At 43.8% G+C, this 19,727-nt stretch overlaps 1 protein-coding gene across 3 annotated transcripts; it reads right to left on the reverse strand.

Annotated features, from left to right (window-relative positions):
- Positions 1–1,871: 1,871 nt before the first annotated feature.
- On the reverse strand, positions 1,872–19,483 carry LOC125448797 (uncharacterized). Of its 3 annotated transcripts, none has more exons than XM_048524342.2 (5): positions 19,192–19,483; positions 15,450–15,590; positions 7,811–7,864; positions 7,613–7,666; positions 1,872–3,481 (listed from the first exon to the last, which is right to left on the reverse strand). In XM_048524342.2, exons 1-5 carry the CDS (start codon positions 19,247–19,249, stop codon positions 3,276–3,278), a joined length of 513 nt encoding a protein of 170 aa, XP_048380299.1. In that variant the 5' UTR covers positions 19,250–19,483; the 3' UTR covers positions 1,872–3,275. The 3 variants fall into 3 exon arrangements, with proteins under 3 accessions (XP_048380299.1, XP_048380297.1, XP_048380298.1); XM_048524340.2 differs by having other exon boundaries at positions 15,234–15,590; XM_048524341.2 differs by lacking the exon at positions 7,811–7,864 and having other exon boundaries at positions 15,234–15,590.
- Between the last annotated feature and the right edge of the window lie 244 nt (positions 19,484–19,727).

Here is a 19,727-nt window from a genome sequence, read left to right on the forward strand (position 1 = left end):
CCACCACACCCTCTGGGTGAAAAAGCTTTTCCTCACGTCCCCTCTAAACCTCCTTCCCCTTACCTTTAATCTATGGCCTCGTCCCCTGGTCATTGATTCTCCTCGATCAAAGGAAAAGTTTCTTCATATCTACCCTATCCATGCCCCTCAACATTTTTATACATCTTAATCATGTCCCCTCTCAATCTCCTCTGCTTCATGGAAAGCAACCCCTGTCTGCCCAATCTTGCTTCATAACTCAAACTCTTCAGGCCAGGCAACATTCTGGTAAATTTATCCAGACTTGTAAACATCCTGTTAAATCTCCTCTGAACCCTCTTTCATGTTTATTATAGAGTCATAGATATGTACAACACGGAAATGGACCCTTCAGTCTCACTAATCTGAGATAATGGGAACTGCAGGTGCTGGAGAATCCAAGATAACAAAGTGTGAAGCTGGATGAGCACAGCAGGCCAAGCAGTATTTCAGGAACACAAAATCTCTCTGATGAAGGGTCTCGGTCCGAAACGAAAGCTTTTGTGCTCCTGAGATGCTGCTTGGCCTGCTGTGTTCATCCAGCTTCTCACTTTGTAGTCTAACTAATCTGTACTGGTCAGATACTCTAAATTTATCTAGTCCCATCTTCTAGCATTTGGCCCATAACCATCTAAACCCTTCCTATTCATAAATCCATCCAGATGCCTTTTAAATGTTGTAACTGTACCAGCCTCCTCCACTTGCTCTGGCAGCTGACTCCATGCATGCACCACCCTCTGAATGAAAAGGTTGTCTGTTAGGCCCCTTTTAAATCTTTCCCTCAAAACTCAACCTTATGCCTTCTAATTTTGGACTCCCCTAACCTGGATATTCACCATATCCGTGCTACTCATGGCTTTATAAATCTCTATAAGTTCACCCCTCAGCCTCTGACATTCCAGGAAAATTAGCCTCAGCCTGTTCAACCCTTCCCTATAGCTCTAGCCCTTCAACCCTGGCAACATACTTATTAATCTTTTCTGAACTCTTTCAAGTTTCATAACATCTTTCCTATGTCAGGGAGACCAGAACTGTATGCAGTATTCCAATATTCCCCAACCAATGTCCTGTACAGCCACAACATGACGTCCTAATTCCGATACTCAATTGAATGCTCATTACCTTCACTCCTTATCCCCTGAATGAACTTCCTTTGAACAGGGAGGTGCATTATAAAAGAGGCTGTGACGTAAGTCTCCATGAGAGGAAGTCGTACCCGGTGTGGTACTGTACAGATGAGGGGCTGTTTATATTATCCATTTCACAACACTGAAAGCAGATTTAAATGTAAATTTAGAATTCAATTGTCTTACCAAGCCATCAACTGACATTGAGTCGTCAACAAGAGGAAGGAAGTACGATGTTGCATTATTTAAAAAAAATATTTATGTTTTTATCCCAAGCATGAGGTGAAATTACTTGTCCATATTGGTTACACATATCCTGTACTCTTTCAATAAAACATATTAGGTGGGTTATTTACAGAACAGTTTATAGAAAGCTTCAGTGCAAGTTATCGAAGGGCAGAGGTGCCCTGAAGCTCAGTAGGAATTACTGATAAACCCGTGCTGAATGGATCTTCATAATAAATGAATATTTTCGAAAAAAGGATAAGAATAAAGATGCACATATGCACCTGTGAAATAGGTGCAATGTATAATGTCTCTTCTGAAAAGCAGCGGCTCCAACTGTGCAGTGTTCCATCAATAATGTACCAGGAAGTCCAGTCTACAGCTTTATGCACAAGATTCTATCATGGGATTTGTACTCATAGCCTCCAGAGTTGATGGTTAGAGTGCTGTTAACTGAATGCCAAATCAGCCTTGGCTGTGATGAATGAAACAATGGCAATCTTATGGTCAGAGATCAGTTTATTTAGATATCAGACTACTTGCATGTTGAAGGTTTCATGTTGAAAAAAAAACTCGACGTGTGGCAGCAAGACAAACATGAGGACCATATTTATTGGTTATGCTGATGGTTCCTTCATCATGCACCAGTTGAGAGAATTGACAATAGGTGCCATTTCAATATTTTAATAAACTTGCATTTGATAAAGAAATGTGATTTATGGATTCAGCCTGGAGTACATGCTGTGTAGGTATAGAAATTCTCTTTAATTGAGTGCAGATAGGAGTCTCTATCTCTCAGTTCCCATTCTCATGTCATTCAGTCTTAACACTGGAAAATTCAGCTCCCCAAGGCAAGCCACAACAGTTCCCAACCCATACTGATGTCTAAGGGAGGTAAAGGTCCAGGAATAGAGACTGTGAGAGAGTGCTTAGTGCAAAAAGACAGTTCAGTGAAATACAGTCTTTTACAACTTGAAGATTAAAATACAAGATATGTCAGAGGCAGTGTAGCATTGGATGAGGCCTGGGCACCAAAGGTTAAATTACAGGAGAAGTTTGCAAACTAGGGTTACATGCTCTGCAAATTTTGATGATAAAGGGTTGATTTGATCAAAACTTTCAAAATATGCAGGAGAACAGGTACTGTCAATTTATAAAGAAATGAGGCAATATTTGGCTACAGAGTTTGTGTGTTTTGCTGATAAGTGTGCATGTGTGTTTGTGTGTGCATGCCTGTGCGTACATGTGAGTGTGTGTTTCTGAGTGTACATCTGTGCCTGTGCATGAGTGTGCATGTGTGGCTGAAAGAGAAGGGGAGGAAGTGAAGGGGAGAGAGTGAGTGAGAGGTATTGGGAAGCGGAGGAGAAGGGTCAGGGGACAGAAGAGGAATTGAGGACAAGGCGGGGAGAAGATTGTGAGGGGGGGAAGAATGAAGGCATTGTGGAGAGGAGGGAGGGGGAAGGAGGAGGATGAAAGTTGGGGGGTAGCATGAGAGGAGTGGAAAGGGGAGAGGAGGGAAAAGGGTAGATGTGGGAGTGCGGAGTGGGGAGAGAAAGGACTGGGGGAATGGGGAAAGGAGGGAGTGGGGGGATGGAGCGAGAAGGGAGTGGGCGATGGGGAAGGAATAGGGCATGGGGAGAGAAGGGAGTGGGAAGAGAAGGAATGGGGGATGGTGAGAGGAGGGATTGGAGGTTGAGGAGGGAGGGGGAGATGGGAAGAGAAGGGAGTGGGGGATGGGGAAGAAGTGGGGGACGGGAAGATGATGGATTTGGGGATGGGGAGAGGAGGGAGCGGGGACAGGAGGGAGGGAAATGTGAGGAGTGTTACCAATGCAGGAGTCTCCTTGCCTGGGTTGGGGGAGAGGGTCAGAGAGATTCTGGACTTAGCCTAGGCCGAAGCCATGTGCTACACGACCTTAACTGGGCAGGTTCCTCTCCGAGCCTCCCGTAGCTTCCCCTTGTGACGCCTGATGTTGTGTCTCTGGTCTCTCCGGGAAAATTCCCACCTCATCCGGATGGAATCTCCGAGGCCAGCAACCATGACGAGACTGACTAAGCAGAGCAACAAGAGGAAACAGCTGAGCTCCATCACTGGTCCGTCAATCAGACACACTGCAGAGGGGAACATGCACACAGAGCTGTCACTGAGACCCTGTATGGCCCAGCCCTCAAACCCATCCTGACCTCTATTCTCCAAAACCATCCCAACCATCAACCTCATCCCCAACTCCTGTTTCCCAAAGCCATCCTCAGGCCCAGCCTCATCGCCACCCAACATTCCTCATTCCACATCCCTAACCCCCATCCCCTTTCCCAATCCCCACCCCAACCCTGTCCCATTCCCTATTCTCACCCTCTCCCCAACTCCCACAATGTTCCCCTCCGACAGCTTAGTCCCCCTTCCTCTCCCATACTCATTCTCTCTCTCTCAGTCTCTGTTTTCCTTTGCATCGCTGTCGTTTATCTCCTGATCTTTCTTTCTCTCTCTCCCTATCTCTCTCGCTGTCTCTCTCTGCCTTTCCATGTCTGTCCTTATGTGACTCTCTCTCTCTCTCTCTCTCTAACTCCCTCTCTATCGCCTGCTGTTGCCATCTTCATCTTTCTTTCTCTCTCTCCCTATCTCTCTCGCTGTCTCTCTCTGCCTTTCCATGTCTGTCGTTATGTGACTCTCTCTCTCTCTCTCTAACTCCCTCTCTATTGCCTGCTGTTGCCATCTTCATCTTTCTTTCTCTCTCTCCCTATCTCTCTTGCTGTCTCTCTCTGCCTTTCCATGTCTGTCATTATGTGACTCTCTCTCTCTCTCTCTAACTCCCTCTCTGTCGCCTAATGTTGCCATCTTCATCTTTCTTTCTCTCTCTCCCTATCTCTCTCGCCGTCTCTCTCTGCCTTTCCATGTCTGTCCTTATGTGACTCTCTCTCTCTCTCTCTCTAACTCCCTCTCTATCGCCTGCTGTTGCCATCTTCATCTTTCTTTCTCTCAGTCTCTGTAGCTCTCTGCCTCTCTGAGTCTTCCTCTCTCTTTTACTTTCTGTCTCTCCCTCTCTCTCTGTCCCTCTCTCCCAGTCTCTGTGTCTCCTGCTGTCTCTCTCTGTCTCTGTCTCTCTGTTTCTCCCTCTGCCTGTCTTTTTCTGCCTCTCACTGTGTCAACCTTTCTCTCACTCTGTCTTTTTGTATATCTCTGTCTTTATCTCCCTCTCTTTCTGTCTTCTTTTCTCCTCTGCCCCTCTTCCTGTCTCTGTTTCTCTTGCTGCCCGTCTTTCACTCTGTCTCTCTTTCTCTCCCCCACCCTTCTCTCTCTGTCTGTCTCGTTTTGTGTCTCCCTCCTGCTCTGTCTCTTCCTCGTGCTCTTTTTTTCCCTTCTCTCTTGCTATATCTCTCACTCTTTCTGCCTAAACCTCTCTCTCCCTGTGTCTGTTTCTCCTGCTCTCTGCCCATCAGCCTCTCTCGGAACTGAGACTCTGTGTCTGCCTCTGAGTGGCAGTGTTTCTATTGTTTTAGTGAAAGCTAACTGAAGTTAAACAGCTGACTCATGAAGTGCTTGGTCTAACATTGAGCTGGAAACCTGATGAATGAAGAAAATTGCACACAGACAAGAGCAGAGCAAGAGCACACACAGCAACTGAGCAGATGACGTGACCTATTGCAGCTTATTCACTCTGAGTGCTGTTGCAAGCGCTGGTTCAGTGATGCCTCCTCAATGATTGTAAGCAATGCAGCACACAAAGGCTCAGGGATGTGACTGCGGAGACTTCCAAAGGATCAGGAATTTGTTCCTGCTATGCTGGAAGGTGGCATGGTTTGGACTGAATTTGAATTAACCCCTGATGGCAAAACCTACTTACTCACAAAAGCCCCAACATTTGCAATTTAAAACGATCAGAGGGACAATAAGGAGAGTTATCCAAAGGCTTGTTTCGATTGATTCAGGGCTATGCGGAGAGAGTGGGGCAATGGAATTAGTTTAGCGATTGATACAGAGCTTTTGGAGACGGCAGATCAGTGGGGTTAGTTTGGTGATTCATGCAGGGTTACAAAGAGTGAGTGGGGCAATGAGATTAGTTTGGGGTTGATATAGGTATATGGAGACAGTGTGGGGCAGTGGGATTAATTTGGGGATTTATACAGGCCTATTGAGAGTGAGTTGGGCAGTGGGACTAGTTTGGGGTTGATATAGGTATATGGAGACAGTGTGGGGCAGTGGGATTAATTTGGGGATTTATACAGGCCTATTGAGAGTGAGTTGGGCAGTGGGACTAGTTTGTGATTGATATAGGTATATGGAGACAGTGTGGGGCAGTGGGATTAATTTGGGGATTTATACAGGCCTATTGAGAGTGAGTTGGGCAGTGGGACTAGTTTGTGATTGATATAGGTATATGGAGACAGTGTGGGGCAGTGGGATTAATTTGGGGATTTATACAGGCCTATTGAGAGTGAGTTGGGCAGTGGGACTAGTTTGGGGTTGATATAGGTATATGGAGACAGTGTGGGGCAGTGGGATTAATTTGGGGATTTATACAGGCCTATTGAGAGTGAGTTGGGCAGTGGGACTAGTTTGTGATTGATATAGGTCTAAGGAGACAGTGGGGCAGTGGGATTAGTTTGGGGGTTGATACAGGGCTATGGAGAGAGCGCTGGACAGTAAGATTAGTTTGGGATTGATACAGGGTTATGGGGGTATGCAGGACTGTGGTATTAGTTTGGAGCTGCTACGGGGTAGGGGGAAAGAGAGAGGGAGTGGGATTCACTTGGCATTGATACAGGGCAATGGGGAGAGTGTGAGACAGTGTGATTTGTAAGGAATTGAGACAGGGTTTCTTGGACATGGTTGAGCAATGGGATTAGTTTGCATTTGATACAGAGCAATGACGAGAGAGTGGAGCAGTGGGAATAGGTTAGCGATTGATACAGGAATATTGTAACAGACCAGGACAGTGTGATTAGTTTGGAAATGGTCACAAGACTGTGGAAAAAGCACAAGTCAATATGATTATGTTGGGATTGAGGCAGGGCTGTGGGGAGTGAGCAAATTTATAGGATTAGCTGGCAGTGTCATAGGGCTATGGGAAGAGAGTCAGACAGTGGAATTACTTTAGATACATAACTGTGGTAAGCTCAGGTATATGGAGTTTGGGACGATACACATCTATGAGAAAAATGTGAGCCAGTGGGATTTATTTAACAGCAATGCTCTAATGTCTGATTGATGATTACTCATTCTGAACTTAGAGATTTGATTTTTAAACAGTGGCACATAGTTTGGTTACTTTCCTGAAGTTTTCAATGGTGAGACCCATGGCTGAGGGACATCATGAACCAAATCGAGACACTACAGTGGAGAAATAAACTGTACTTGGCAATTAGGAATATGCCTCGTCTTTAAAGTAAACCGTTCAGTTTGTGACTCGGTCTCCACTGTGTTCTGAGAAAAGTAGCTGTTTATCTGTTAGAGCGATATTGATGACCTTTTCCTTTTTTCATTTTGAAACATTTGTGAGACATTGCTAAAACTCTACAAAGCACTAATCAGACCACTATAGTCATACTGTGAACATTTTAGGGGCTCCGTATCTGAGTCCAGAAAAGATTCAATCTGACCTTACCAAGCATGGGGGAGTGTCTTATAAGGATAGGTTGAGTATATTTGGCCTGTACTCACTGGAGTTTAGAAAATGAGAGGCGATCTTAATGAAACACAAGAAACCCAGGGGCCTGGACAGGCAAGGGTTTGTTACCCTTGTAGGACAGTCCATGGCCAGAGGGCATTATAAGGGGGTCATCCATTGAAGATGGTTATAAGGAATTTCTTATATTTTTTTCATTGGACATTTGATAATCTTTAAGTTAGTGGACAATAATTCTCACTGTTCTGCTTTTTTAAAATGCATTCATAGAATGAGGGTGTTGCTACATAAGCAGCATTAATTGCCCATCCTTAATTGCCCAAAAGGTAGTTCAGATTCAACTACATTGCTGTGGTCTGGAATCACACGTTGGCGAGGCCAGGTCAGGATGACAGCTTCTTTCCCTAAAGGGCATTAGTGAACCAGATGGGTTTTTCACAGCAATCAGCATCAACACAGAGTTTGCTCTGATATAGGTTAAGCGTAATTCTGAAACTAACACCTAATCAAAAACATATCCTTGAAACCCCTGCACCTCCTTATCTGCTTCCCATTGCCCATTCCTTATCAGATATTTCAGATGCAGTTCTTATCCGGTGGCATGTTTCCCAGCACTTACCAGTAAATCTGAGGATCATTTTGGAATCATTTGTTCCTGGATTTGTCCCATTACCTGAGGGATGAGAAGGAATAACTTGCCTTTACAGACTACCTTTCATATCCCCAAGAGGTCCCATTAATTCACCCTGAGCTCACACAGAAGGCATCAGAATTAAAGGAGCAGAATAAATCATGGGATGTAGCCATGAAGACTTACTGGAAAGATTTTTGATGAGTTTGGCTTCCTTTCTCCCTTGATTTGTCCTGTTACCTGGGAGATAAGAAGCAATAAAGATCTCTTTACATCCCCAGAACGTCCCAAGCAATTAACTTTTCTTGAATAGTTTCCACAATCGTCAATTGCAACGTCAGGCTATCTACTTTATATTCAGGAATTTAAAAGGTTAAGCAAATTGATTTGTTTTCACTGGCCTTGTTTGAGGGTGAACAGAATAGTCAGGAGATACTATTATCTTTCTTTGATATATAAGGAGAAGAAACAGAAAATGCTGAAGAAACTCAGAAGTTCTGGCAGAATCTGTAGAGAGAGAAAAACTGGTAACATTTCGAATCTGGTATGGTTTATCTTTAGAACTCAAAAAGGCAGGAAAGTGATAGCACAGTGGGGAGCTGGAGGAACACAGCAGGCCAGGCAGTATCTGAGGAGCAGGAAAGCTGACATTTTGGATTGGTTTCTGAAGAAAGGTTCCCACCCAAAGCGTCAGCTTTCCTGCTCCTCTGACGCTACCTTGACCTGCTGTGTTCCTCCAGCTCCAGCATCAGCAGGTCTTATGATCTCAAAACTGGAAATTGGCAGTTTTTATGTTTTTGATGGAGGTGGAGAGGAGGAGTGAGAGAGTGGTGAGGGTTTTTAGATTAACAGACAATAAGAGTGCTAATGAAGATGGTAAAGGCACCATTGAGATGAAAAATAGACATAAATGAAGGCATTAAAAGGAAGAAATGGTCCACTTTGCTGATATCAAACTCAACAAGGCCTAAACAAGACTTATTGAGGTGGGATGGGGGTTTGGGGTGGTGGGTGGACATGGGATTATATTTTTCTATTCATTTGTTGGGTGTGGGCATTGGCTGGCTAGCATTTCTTGCCTATCCCCAGTTGCCCTTGAGAAAGTGATGATGAGCTGCCTTGTTGGACCACTGCAGTCCACCAGCTGTAGGTTGATCCACAATGCCATTAGGAAAGGAATTCCAGGGTTTTGGCCCAACAACAGTGAAGGAACAACAATATTTTTCCAAGTCAGGATGGTGAGTGGTTTGCAGGGGAGCTTGGATGTGGTGGTGTTCCCATGTATCTGCTGCCCTTGTCCTTCTGGATGGAAGTGGTCATGCGTTTAGAAGGTGCTGTTTGAGGACCTTTGGTGAATTGCTGTAGTGGCATCTTGCAGATAGTACTCACTGCTGCTCCTGAGGATTGATAGTGGAGGGAGTGGATGCTTGTGATGTAGTGCCAATCAAGTGGGCTCCTTTGTCCTGGATGGCGATAAGCTTCTTGAGTGTTGTTGGGGCTGCACTCATCCAGGAAAGTGGGCAGTATTCCATCACACTCCTGACTTGCACCTTGTAGATGGTGGACAGGCTTTGACGAGTCAAGAAGTGAATTACTTGCTGCAGTTTTCTTAGAATCTGACCAGCTCTTGTAGCCACTGTGTCTATGTGGTGGGTCCAGTTGAGTTTCTGGTCAATGATAATCCCCAGGATGCTGATAGTGGGGAATTCAGTGATAGTAACCAAGGGGTGGTAAGTTGACTGTCTCTTATTGGTGATGGCCATTGCCTGGCATTTGTGTGGCATGATTGTCACTTGCCACTTGTCAGCCCAATCCTGGATATTGTCCAGATCTTATTGCATTTGAAAATGGACTGAGGAGTCACGAATTGTGCTGAACATTGTTCCATCATTGGTAAATATCCCCATGTCTGAATTTATGAAAGCAGGTAGGTCATTGATGAAGCAGCTGAAGATCGTTGGGCTGAGGACACTACCTTGAGGATTTCTTATCGAGATATCCTGGAGCTGAGATGATTGAGCTCCAGCAAACACAACAATCTTTCTCTGTGTCAAGTATGACTCCAACCACCAGAGACATTGCCCCTGATGCCCATTGATTCCAATTTTACTCAGGCTCTTTGATGCCACACTTGGTTGAATGCAGCCTTGATCTCAAGGTCTGTCACTCTCATCTCACGTCTGGAATTCAACTGTTTTTTACCTTGTTTGAACCAAGACTGTGATGAAGTCAGGAGCTGAGTGGCCCTGGTGGACCCAAACTGGGCATCATTGAACAGGTTATTGCTGAACAGGTGCTGTTTGATAGCACTGTTGATGACACCATTCATCATTTTACTGATCACCAAGAGTAGACTGACTGGGTGATAATTGGCCGGGTTGGATGTGTCCTGATTTTTGTGTACAGTACATACTTGGGATATTTTCCACATTGTCAGGTAGATGCCAGTGTTGTAACTGTATGGGAACAGCTTGGCTTGGGGAGAAGAAAATTCTGGAGTACAAGACTACAATACTATTGCTGGAATTTTGTCAGGGCCATAACATTTGCAGTCTCAAGTGTCTCAAACATTTCTTGACATCACATGGAATTAATCAAATTGGCTGAAGACTGTTATTGGTAATGCTGGGGTCACTGGAGGAGGCCGAGATGGATTATCTATTTGGCACTTCTGGCTGAAGATTGCTGTGAATACTTCAGCCATATCTTTTCCTCTGATATGCTGAGCACTTCCACCATTGAGGATGCGGATATTTGTGGATCGTCCTCCTCCGGTGATTTGTTTAATTGCCCACCACCATTCACAACTGGATGTGGCAGGACCTCAGAATTTAGGTCTTATCTGTTAGTTGTGGGATCACTTAGCTCTGTCTATCACTTGCTGTTTTCGCTGTTTGGCGTGCAAGTAGTCCTGTTTGGTGTCTTCACCAGGTTGATACCTCACCTTCAGTAATGCCTGGTGCTGCTCCCGGGTATGCCCTCCTGCACTCTCTATTGAAACAGTGTTGTTCCCCTGGCTTGGTGGTAATAGTTGAGAGGTATGTCAGGTCATGATTCTTCATGGAATAAAGTTCTGCTGCTGCTGATGGCTTATGGATGCTTAGTCTTGAGTCTGTCCCATTTGACATGGCCATTGTGTCACACAATATGATGGAAGTTATTCTCAACGTGAAGGTGGGATTTTGTCTCCACAAGGACTGTGCTATAGTTACTTTTACCGATACTGTCAAACACAGATGCAACTACAGTTGGCAGATTGGTAAGGATGAGGTCAAGCATATTTTTCCCTCTTGTTGATTCCCTCACCACCTACCACAGGCCCAGTCTAGCAGCTGTGTCCTTTATGAGCAGGCTAGTCCAATATATAGTACTGCTGCCGAGCCAGTTATGGTGGTGGACATTGAAATCCCCCACCCAGCATACATTTTTTGCCCTTGCCATCCTCAGCACTTCCTCCACGTGTTGTTCAATATGGAGGAGTATGGATTTGTTGGTTGAGGGAGGATGTTATGTAGTAATCAGCGTGAGGTTTCATTGTCTATGTTTAACCTGAAGCCATGAGATCTCATGGGATCCAGAGTCAACGTTGAGGACTCCAAGAACAACACCCTCCTGATTTTATATTACTGTGCCTCCACCTGTGCTGGTTCTGTCCGGCTGGTCGGGCAGGACATATCCGGGGACAGTCATGTTAGTGCATGAGACATTGTCTGTAAAATATGATTCTGTCAGTATGGCTGTGTCAGGCTGTTGCTTAACTATTCTGTGAAATAGCTCTCCCAATTTTGGTACTGGCCTCCAGATGTCAGTGAGGAGGACTTTGCAGGTTGACAGGGCTTTTCTGCCATTTTCTTTTCTGGTGCCTAGTTTGATGGCAAGTGATCTATTTGGTTTCATTTCTTTGAGACTTTGTAGTGATTGGTACAACTGAGTGGCTTGCTCGGCCATTTCAGAGGGCAATTGAGAGCCAGGCACATTGCTGTGGGTCTGGAGTCACATGTCGGCCAGACCAGGTGAGGTGCCAGATTTCCTTCCCCGAAGGACATTAGTGAGCCAGATGGGATGCAAGGGAATACAAAAAAAAATGAAGAGAGCCATGTTCTGAGGTTGTGGAATTCAATAGTGAGTCATACAGACTGTCAAGTGCCTCAGAGAGGAAATAAGGAGTTGTTCCTCAAAATAAATAAAGAACTGCAGATGACAGACATTTGAAATGAAAACAGCAATTGGTGGTGAAAATCAGTCTGACAGCATCGATGGGGAAAGAGAAAGCAGAATTAATGTGATTCTTCATCAGTTCATCAGCACTGTGAAACCTTTTGCGACATCCTGGACAGTTAAACTGGAACACTGTTTCATTTCATGTCTGGAGAAGCACAGTTGAGACACTGAGAACTGCTTTAGGTGTCATTGAAGTTTTTTTTTGACTACTAATCTTCATACAGCATGGACAAGTAGTGGAATAATGTGCTACTACATTTGTCGCCCAGAAGACCAGGTTAATGTTTCTGGGGACACAGGCACAAATACTACGGTTGGCAATGATGAAATTGAATTCAATATAAGTCTGAATTTAAAAAGAAAGCAAATGTAATGATGACTTTTAAAGCACTATAAATTATCACTGAAAAAAATCACTAAAGTCCTTTTTGGAAGGAAATCTGCCATCTTACTTAGCTTGGCCTATTCGTGACTCCAGGCCCAGAGTAATGTGGTTGCTTCTCAACTGCTGTCAGGTCATGAATGTTGGCCTTGCCAATGCTGCCATTTCCCTGAATAAACAACATTTTATTTTTGCCTATTCTGCCATCTATGGAATGCTTTGGGCAGCTTGCTTTAAGGATGGTAATTGCAACATGTTTCTGGAGGGATTCTATTCTCAGGAGGATATTGGATTGTCAGAGATGTGACTGTTGCCAGCATTTAACTGGAGATCGAACCCACAATTTGTCTTGTAGTTTCACAGTATTATTATGGTGTGGAAAAATAATGTTCAGCCCATCTTGCCTGCATCAGGTCTTGAAATGCGCATTGTTACCAAGTGCCAATCTTCTGATGGGCCATTGGGGAATGTTCTCCAACATACAGATTGAAGGGTTTAGGTACATAGTTCATTGAAAGTGGTGTAACAGGTAGAAAGGGTGATGAAGAAGATGATTGGCCTGTTTGCCTTCAATGGTCAGTGTATTGAGTGCAGGAGTTAGAGGATCATGCTGCAGCTGTACAAGACATTAGTGAGATCACATTTGGAGTACTGTGTACAGTTCTGGTTCACCTGCTACAGGAAGGATGTTATTAAACTGGAAAGAGTAGAGAAAAGATTTACAAGGATGTTAACAAGAGGGGAAGGCTTGAATTATCAGGAGAGGCTGGATAGGCAGAGAATTGTTTTCCCCTTGAACCATAGGAGGCTGAGCGGTGAACTTAGAGGCTTATAAAATCAAGAGGAGCATAGATAAGTTGAATAGCCAAGATCTTTTCCCCAGGATAGGGATGTCCAAACCAGAGGGCATAGGTTTAAGAGAGGGGAAAGCTTGACGAGGGACCTAAGAGACAATCTTTTCACACAGAGGGTGGTGCATGTATGGGGAAAACTGCCAGAGGAAGAGGTAGAGATGGGTGCAACAACATTTAAAGATATTAAAAACATTTTAAAAATATCTTGATGGGTACGTGATAGGAAATTTTAAGAGAGATATGGGCCAAACACAGGCAAATAGGACTAGTTAATTTTGGGAAAACTGTTCAGCATGGACAATTTGGGCTGAAAGGTCTGTTTTGGTGCTGTATGACTATGCCTCAGTAATTCCTGCCCTCCCCCCTCACCCCCATACCTCTGCACATGATTTGATTTGATTTGATATCATGTGTACCTAAGAACAGTGAAAAAGCTTTGTTTACGAGCAATATGGGAAAATCATAGTAAGCAAGGACATACAGATCACATGGTGAAAATAAAACTAGACAGGGGAATACAAGTTATATTGCACAGGCCTTGCGCTAGGCAAGAAAAAAACATTAGCAAGATTAGAATTATTTGAAGTTGGCACAGTCCTTTCATCAATCTAATAAAAGCGAGGAAGAAGCTATTCTTGAACCATTCAGAGAGCATGTTCACGCTTCTGTTATGTCTGTCTGACGTAAGAGGTTGCAGGGACCCAAATCATCATGATGTGCAACGGTGTGAAGCTGGATGAACACATCAGGCCAAGCAGCATCAGAGGAGCAGGAAAGTTGACGTTTTGGGTCGACACCCTTTGTTTTCTGAATAAGGGTCTCACCTGAAATGTCAGCTTTCCTGGTCCTCTGATGCTGCTTGGCCTGCTGCGTTCATCTAGTTTCACACTGTGTTATCTCAGATCCTCCAGCAACAGCATTTCCTACTATCTCTGTAATCCTCTGGCGCCTCTGGTTTGTTTCTAATTTTTCATCTGCTGGTAAATCCAGCTGGAAATTTAAGCCTGAGAACATTGACGGATGATATGTGCCATTCTCTGCTACCTGCAGCTGATGAAGGCTGCAGTGAGAATTTGGCATGCTCTACGAAGGTCATTGGTCAAAGCAGGATAGCTCACCCGTTCATGGCCACCTAACTTGATGGACTATGTGCTATGATTTGGGACACAAGAATGATTCACGTGAGTTATAATATTAATAACAATACTTCCTTTTGGACAATTTAGCAGAATACACAAACTCCACTGTACAGCTGGCTATGGTAATCATATCATCCCGGCATGCATTGCAGAATTGCAAGCGCCGTATGAAAATGACGGTGTCTATCATTTTTCACGGAAGGTTTTCCCCACTTGTTAAGGATGCTGGAAGAACACAACCTCCATTGCTCCCGCTTGCCTAGCACAGTCGCACGTACAAAATAAGGTTTCGCAATCCCACAGCTGTGTGACAGTGCACAAAATGCAGAAAGGGAGAGAGAAAAGGAGGAAGAGAGACCGAATGCAAATGGAGAACGAACTTTAAATGAAACTTGCGCGACGCAGTTTTACCAGTTCTGGCTTGCTGCTATAGTTCAGCTCTGATGAGTTATCCAGTCACCGCAGCGTAACTCAAGACCCCGACTATCCCTGGTTAATTAGATATAAGGGCAGAAAATGGTCAATCAATGAACCGCCAGCCACCCTCGGCCCCACTGTTCAAACTTTCAATTGAATCATGGCACCATTGACGAGTCTAGTATTTGTTGTTGATTCCTGATGGCACTTGAACTGAGCAACTTATTTGGCCACTTCAGAGGGCAGTTAAGACCCAACTGCACTGACTGTGGGTATGGAGTCACATGTGGGTCAGACTAGGCAGGGACGGCAGATTTTGTCTCCTAAAGGAGGAATTGATGAAGCAGATTAATTTTGTTCATTTTGTACTTGACAAAATAAAATCTAATCGAAAGTCCAAAAACCCAATGATCTCTTGTATTTAACATACATGTAGTTGAGCCTATAGGGTAAGAGAGTTCTGAAGATTCACCAACCTCTGAGCGAACAAATTTCTCTTCAGCTCAGTCCCAAAAGGCTGTGACTGTACTTGAGCTGCCAACTCGGTGCCAATTAATTGCAAAAACAGACTGAGGGAAGGGGTGCCAGTCCTGTACCTGGTACAACATGAAGCTGGGTCCCTTTCCCCTTCATCTGGATAATGGGCAGAGGCTCGAGGAGTTCAATAATGCAGATGTAGAGGCCACTGTCACTGGTGTTGGCGCCACTGATTCGCAACATGCTTCTCCTTGCTTGCAGGTCCACCTCGAGTGCCAGTCTCTCACTGGTCATGCCCCCTGTCACATTGCTAGGCACAATCACATACATCTCACCTTCAGGCAGGTCCCACTGCAAGGCCACCAGGTGTGATGGGTGACCAGATGGGTTGAAGTGGCAGGACAATGCCACTTCTTCCCCTTCCTCCACCTCCAGCCAATTAGGATACTGGTGGACCCCACTATGAACCAGGCTTCCTGTTTTAAGAGAGAAAAAAATGCAAGGAGACTAATTAGTGAACCTAGATCACATGAGATCTTGCCAATTGGATAAAAAAAAAATTGGCTTGATGGTGAGAGACAAAGACTGGTGGTGGAGAGTTGTTTCATCAGATTGGAGGCCAGTGGCATTCCAGAGGGATGGGTATTGGGTCCATTTATGTTTATCATTTGTAGAAATAACTAAGATGAGAATATAGAAGGCATGGTTAGTAAGTTTGACACCAAAATTGTTGGCATAGTTAACAGTGAAGAAGATTATTTAAGATTACCAACAGATTGTGATCAACTGATTCAGTGGGCTGAAGAATGGCACATGGAGTTTAATTTGGATAAATGCAAGATATTGCATTTTGGTATTTCAGATAAGGACAGGGCATATGCAATTAAAAGCAGGGCCTTGGGCAGTGCTGTAGAACAAAGATTTCCAGGGGTTCAACTGCATAATTCTTTAAAATTTGCATCATAAATAGATTGACTGGTTAAGAAAGTATTTAGCACATGTGCCTTCATTGCTCAGACATTTGAGTGTAGGAATTGAGATGTTATGTTGAGGTTGAACAGGACATAGGGGTGAGGTCGATTCTGTAGCCCAGCTCTGGTTGCCCTGCTACCGGAATGCTATGATTAAATTTATTTTTGAAATATAATTCAGGAGAGATTTACCAGAATTTTGCCAGGAATGGAGGGCTTGAGTTCTCAGGAGAGGCTGGAAAGTCCGGGGTTTCTTTCACTGGACGGTAGGGGGTTGAGAGGCGATATTATAGAGGTTTATAAAATCGTGAAGGGTGTGGACAAGGTGAGTGGCAGATTCTTCACCTAGGATGAGGAATTACAATATTAGAGGGCATGTATATTTGAAGTGAGAGGAGAAAAATTTAACAAAAAAAGAGACATGGGGGCAATTTTTTTACTCAGAGTGATTCATATGAGGAATGAACTTCCAGAGGAAGTGGTGGTTGTGGGTACAGTTACAACATTTAAAAGACATTAAGATGTGATTAAGAAATGTTTGGAGGGCCAATATGGGCTAAGTGCAGACAGGTAGGACTAGTTTAGTTGGGGAATATGGTCAGCATGGACTGAAGGATCTGTTTCCATGCTGTGTGATTCTATAAATCAAACCCACCCATTGAATTAGACTGGACTAGGGCACCTCAGTTTAGCTTAAGCTCCAGACCCATTACAGAAACAACCACCTGCATTTATATAGCACCTTCTGACAAACTCTAAGATGTCTCAAAGCACATTGAACCAATAACATTGGATTGTGATGTTGTGTTTTAATGCAGACCAATGAATTTGCTCACAATAAGCTGCCAGTTATGCATCAGTGATTGGAATTTGTCATAGTGATGTTGGTTCGAGGATAGAATTGGGTCCAGAATATCACGGAGAAGGCCTTATTTAAAATCTGACAATTGGATCTTTCATTTCCACTTGTGAGAGCAGGTGGTTAAGTCTCTTGCATCAAAATTAGTGCTTCCGACAGCGCTGAACTCCTTCAGTCCTGCAAAGGGAATTCAAGTCTTCGCCTTCTGAAGTGGGGCACAACCTCATTACTTTCTGCCTCAAATGTGAGGGTAGTATCTACCACACCATTTGCCACAATTAAAGGTGTCTACCAAGTGGTGTTCATGAAGAGGATAACAAAATTGTCAGAGGAATGGTTTAGCATACAAGACATTAAACTGAGACCTGGGTCAAGAAGGATGAAGGACATTACCTAAACAGGCAAAGCACTGTACATCGCATATTTAACATCACTGTCAAACAGATCATCAGCTTTTGTCACATTGCTGTTAGTGGGATCTTTCAGTACATACATCGGCTGCCACTAACCACAAATGTTTCTTACATTTGAAGGGTGACAACACTCCAAAACTTCATTCAGAGGCTCTGAAGTGCATTGGGGTATTCCAGGGTGGCGAACGGCACTGCTGAAATGAAAGCCCTTTTTCAGAAATATAATGAGCAGATCAACTCTGAGATATCAGTGGGTACAACACTCCCTGATCAAAATCTGCCTCTACACTGTCTTCTATCAAACATTTCTAGGACAGGAATAGCATGGGGTTAGATACATAGTAAAACTCCTTCTGCACTGTCCCCATTAAACAGTCCCAGGACAAGTACACCACATGGTTAGATACAGAGTAAAGCTCTCTCTAAACTTTTAAACTCGATGTAAAGCTTGTTTTACTCTTTTAAACTGCAAATAAAGTTTCCTCTACCCTTTTAAACTGACAGTAAAGCTCGTGCTACACTCTACGTATCAAACACTGCCAGGGCAGGGATAACATGGGGATAAATACAGAATAAAGCTCCTCTTCACAGAAATACAGAATGATTACAGCACATTCACCATCCATCCTGTCAGTTTATATTGGCTCTGCACCGGAGCAGTTCACCAGGTGTCTCACCATCACCTCCCCACTCTCACCCTGCAATTCATAACTTCTCAGTAAACAATGCAATTTCCCCTGAGACAATTCGATTGACTCCAGTCCCACTGCACACTCAGGCATGCAGAACAAAGAATTCCTGAGGTGAGAAAAACATCAAACCAGGCCATGGAAAGTAGAGAGAGATTTATATCAACTAGGCAGACTGGAAAGCGCGAGAGAGAAAGAGAGAGAGAAAGAACATAAACTGCCAGAAATGCACTTATGGATAAAGGGCCAGGCTGAGTGGTGGGTATTTTTAGGAGGTAGAGATGGTGATATGAAATTCTAAAGAAATGTTGATAAGATGGATATTTAAGCAGACTGATAGATCCACAGGAAAATATTTGGAGAGACAAAAAACATGAGTGAGCTTTGTTATTACCTCTCATTTTTAAAACAGTGATGCGTTCTCAGCAAAGACTACTCTTTTGAGGGTGACTGGGTGTTAAAGTCACCACTCAATCCATTGGAAAGAGTCAAATCAGCTGTGGTTCAGCCTAGACAGCACCACCCCTCAGGTGAGGGGAGAAGTTCTTCATAGTAACCTCAGACAGTGCAGAAATTGAACCTGCACTCTACGCTGGTAGGTCAATAACAAGCCCCTTGTCAAGCCAACAGAGCTAATCAAATTGCACCATGCATTAATCAGTAGGTGGATAGGTAACTTGATAAGATAACTAGATAGATAGATAGATTGTGAATTAGGTAGGTGGGTAGGTAGACAGGTAGATAGAAATTGCTGGAAAAGCTCAGCAGATCTGGCAGCATCTGTGGAAAGAAATCAGAGTTAAGGCTTCGCATATAATGACTTTTTCTCAGAAGTTCAAAGTTTAGGGTTATTTTGGGGGAAGGGTCAACCACAATGAAATTTTAACTCTGATTTCTCCCTACAGATGCTGTCAGGCCTGCGAGTCCTTTCCAGCAATTTCTGTTTTTCTTTTGATTTACAGCATCAGCAGATCTTTCAGTTTCTAGGTGGATAGATAGATAGATGGATGGATAGATAGATGGATGGATGTTTAGACGGATTAATGGATGGATGGATAGGTGGATAGATAGATGGATGGAAGGAAGGACAGCTTGTTAGTTGATTATGGAACTGAAGGAAGATGATTCCTCCTGCTTTACATTACCTTGAATTAATAACAACCAGAGGCTAATTCCAGTAACACTGAAGAGCTTCACATCCATAATTCAAATCCAGCCACCAGCTGCCCAATGACCTTGGACCTGAAGGAAATTGACAAGCAGCAGAATCTTACACTGGAGAATAATCACTCATGAGAAATCAGCCTGTAACTGAGTCTTGCGCAGAAAGACTTCAACTCTGAAACCATCCGGACAGAGCAACACAGAGATGGTCTTTGTGTTCCTATCTCAGTGTGAAATGCATTAGCCTTGTCGATATCAGTGAAGAGGTCAAACACGCTGGGCAGTTTTATTCTGACTCATTGTCTCTATGTACTGTCGCCTTAGGAAACCATTTAACTTCTACCCACTTTCAGTTTCCTCTTTGATTCTGGGACAAATTGCACAAGAACAAAGCTTTCTTTTCCTCTTTTACACAAACTCCCCATGGCATCTCCTACTCTCCATCAAGCTCGCCATCAATTTTGTTGCTGACACTGTTCCCAGTGCAACAACTTTAACCTCTAAATCTCACCTCCTC

Source organism: Stegostoma tigrinum, chromosome 45 (genome assembly GCF_030684315.1).
Source record: "Stegostoma tigrinum isolate sSteTig4 chromosome 45, sSteTig4.hap1, whole genome shotgun sequence".
Taxonomy (NCBI): domain Eukaryota; kingdom Metazoa; phylum Chordata; class Chondrichthyes; order Orectolobiformes; family Stegostomatidae; genus Stegostoma; species Stegostoma tigrinum.

Excerpts from the sequence above, each read along its gene's own strand:
- LOC125448797 (XM_048524340.2), bottom strand. The coding sequence starts at position 19,249 with ATGGATGTGAAGCTCTTCAGTGTTACTGGAATTAGCCTCTGGTTGTTA. Across the intron at positions 7,865-15,233 it reads CCAGCTTCATGTTGTACCAG|GTAACAGGACAAATCAAGGG; the intron begins GTACAGGACTGG and ends CTTATCTCCCAG. Across the intron at positions 3,482-7,612 it reads AATGATCCTCAGATTTACTG|TGTGTCTGATTGACGGACCA; the intron begins GTAAGTGCTGGG and ends TCCCCTCTGCAG.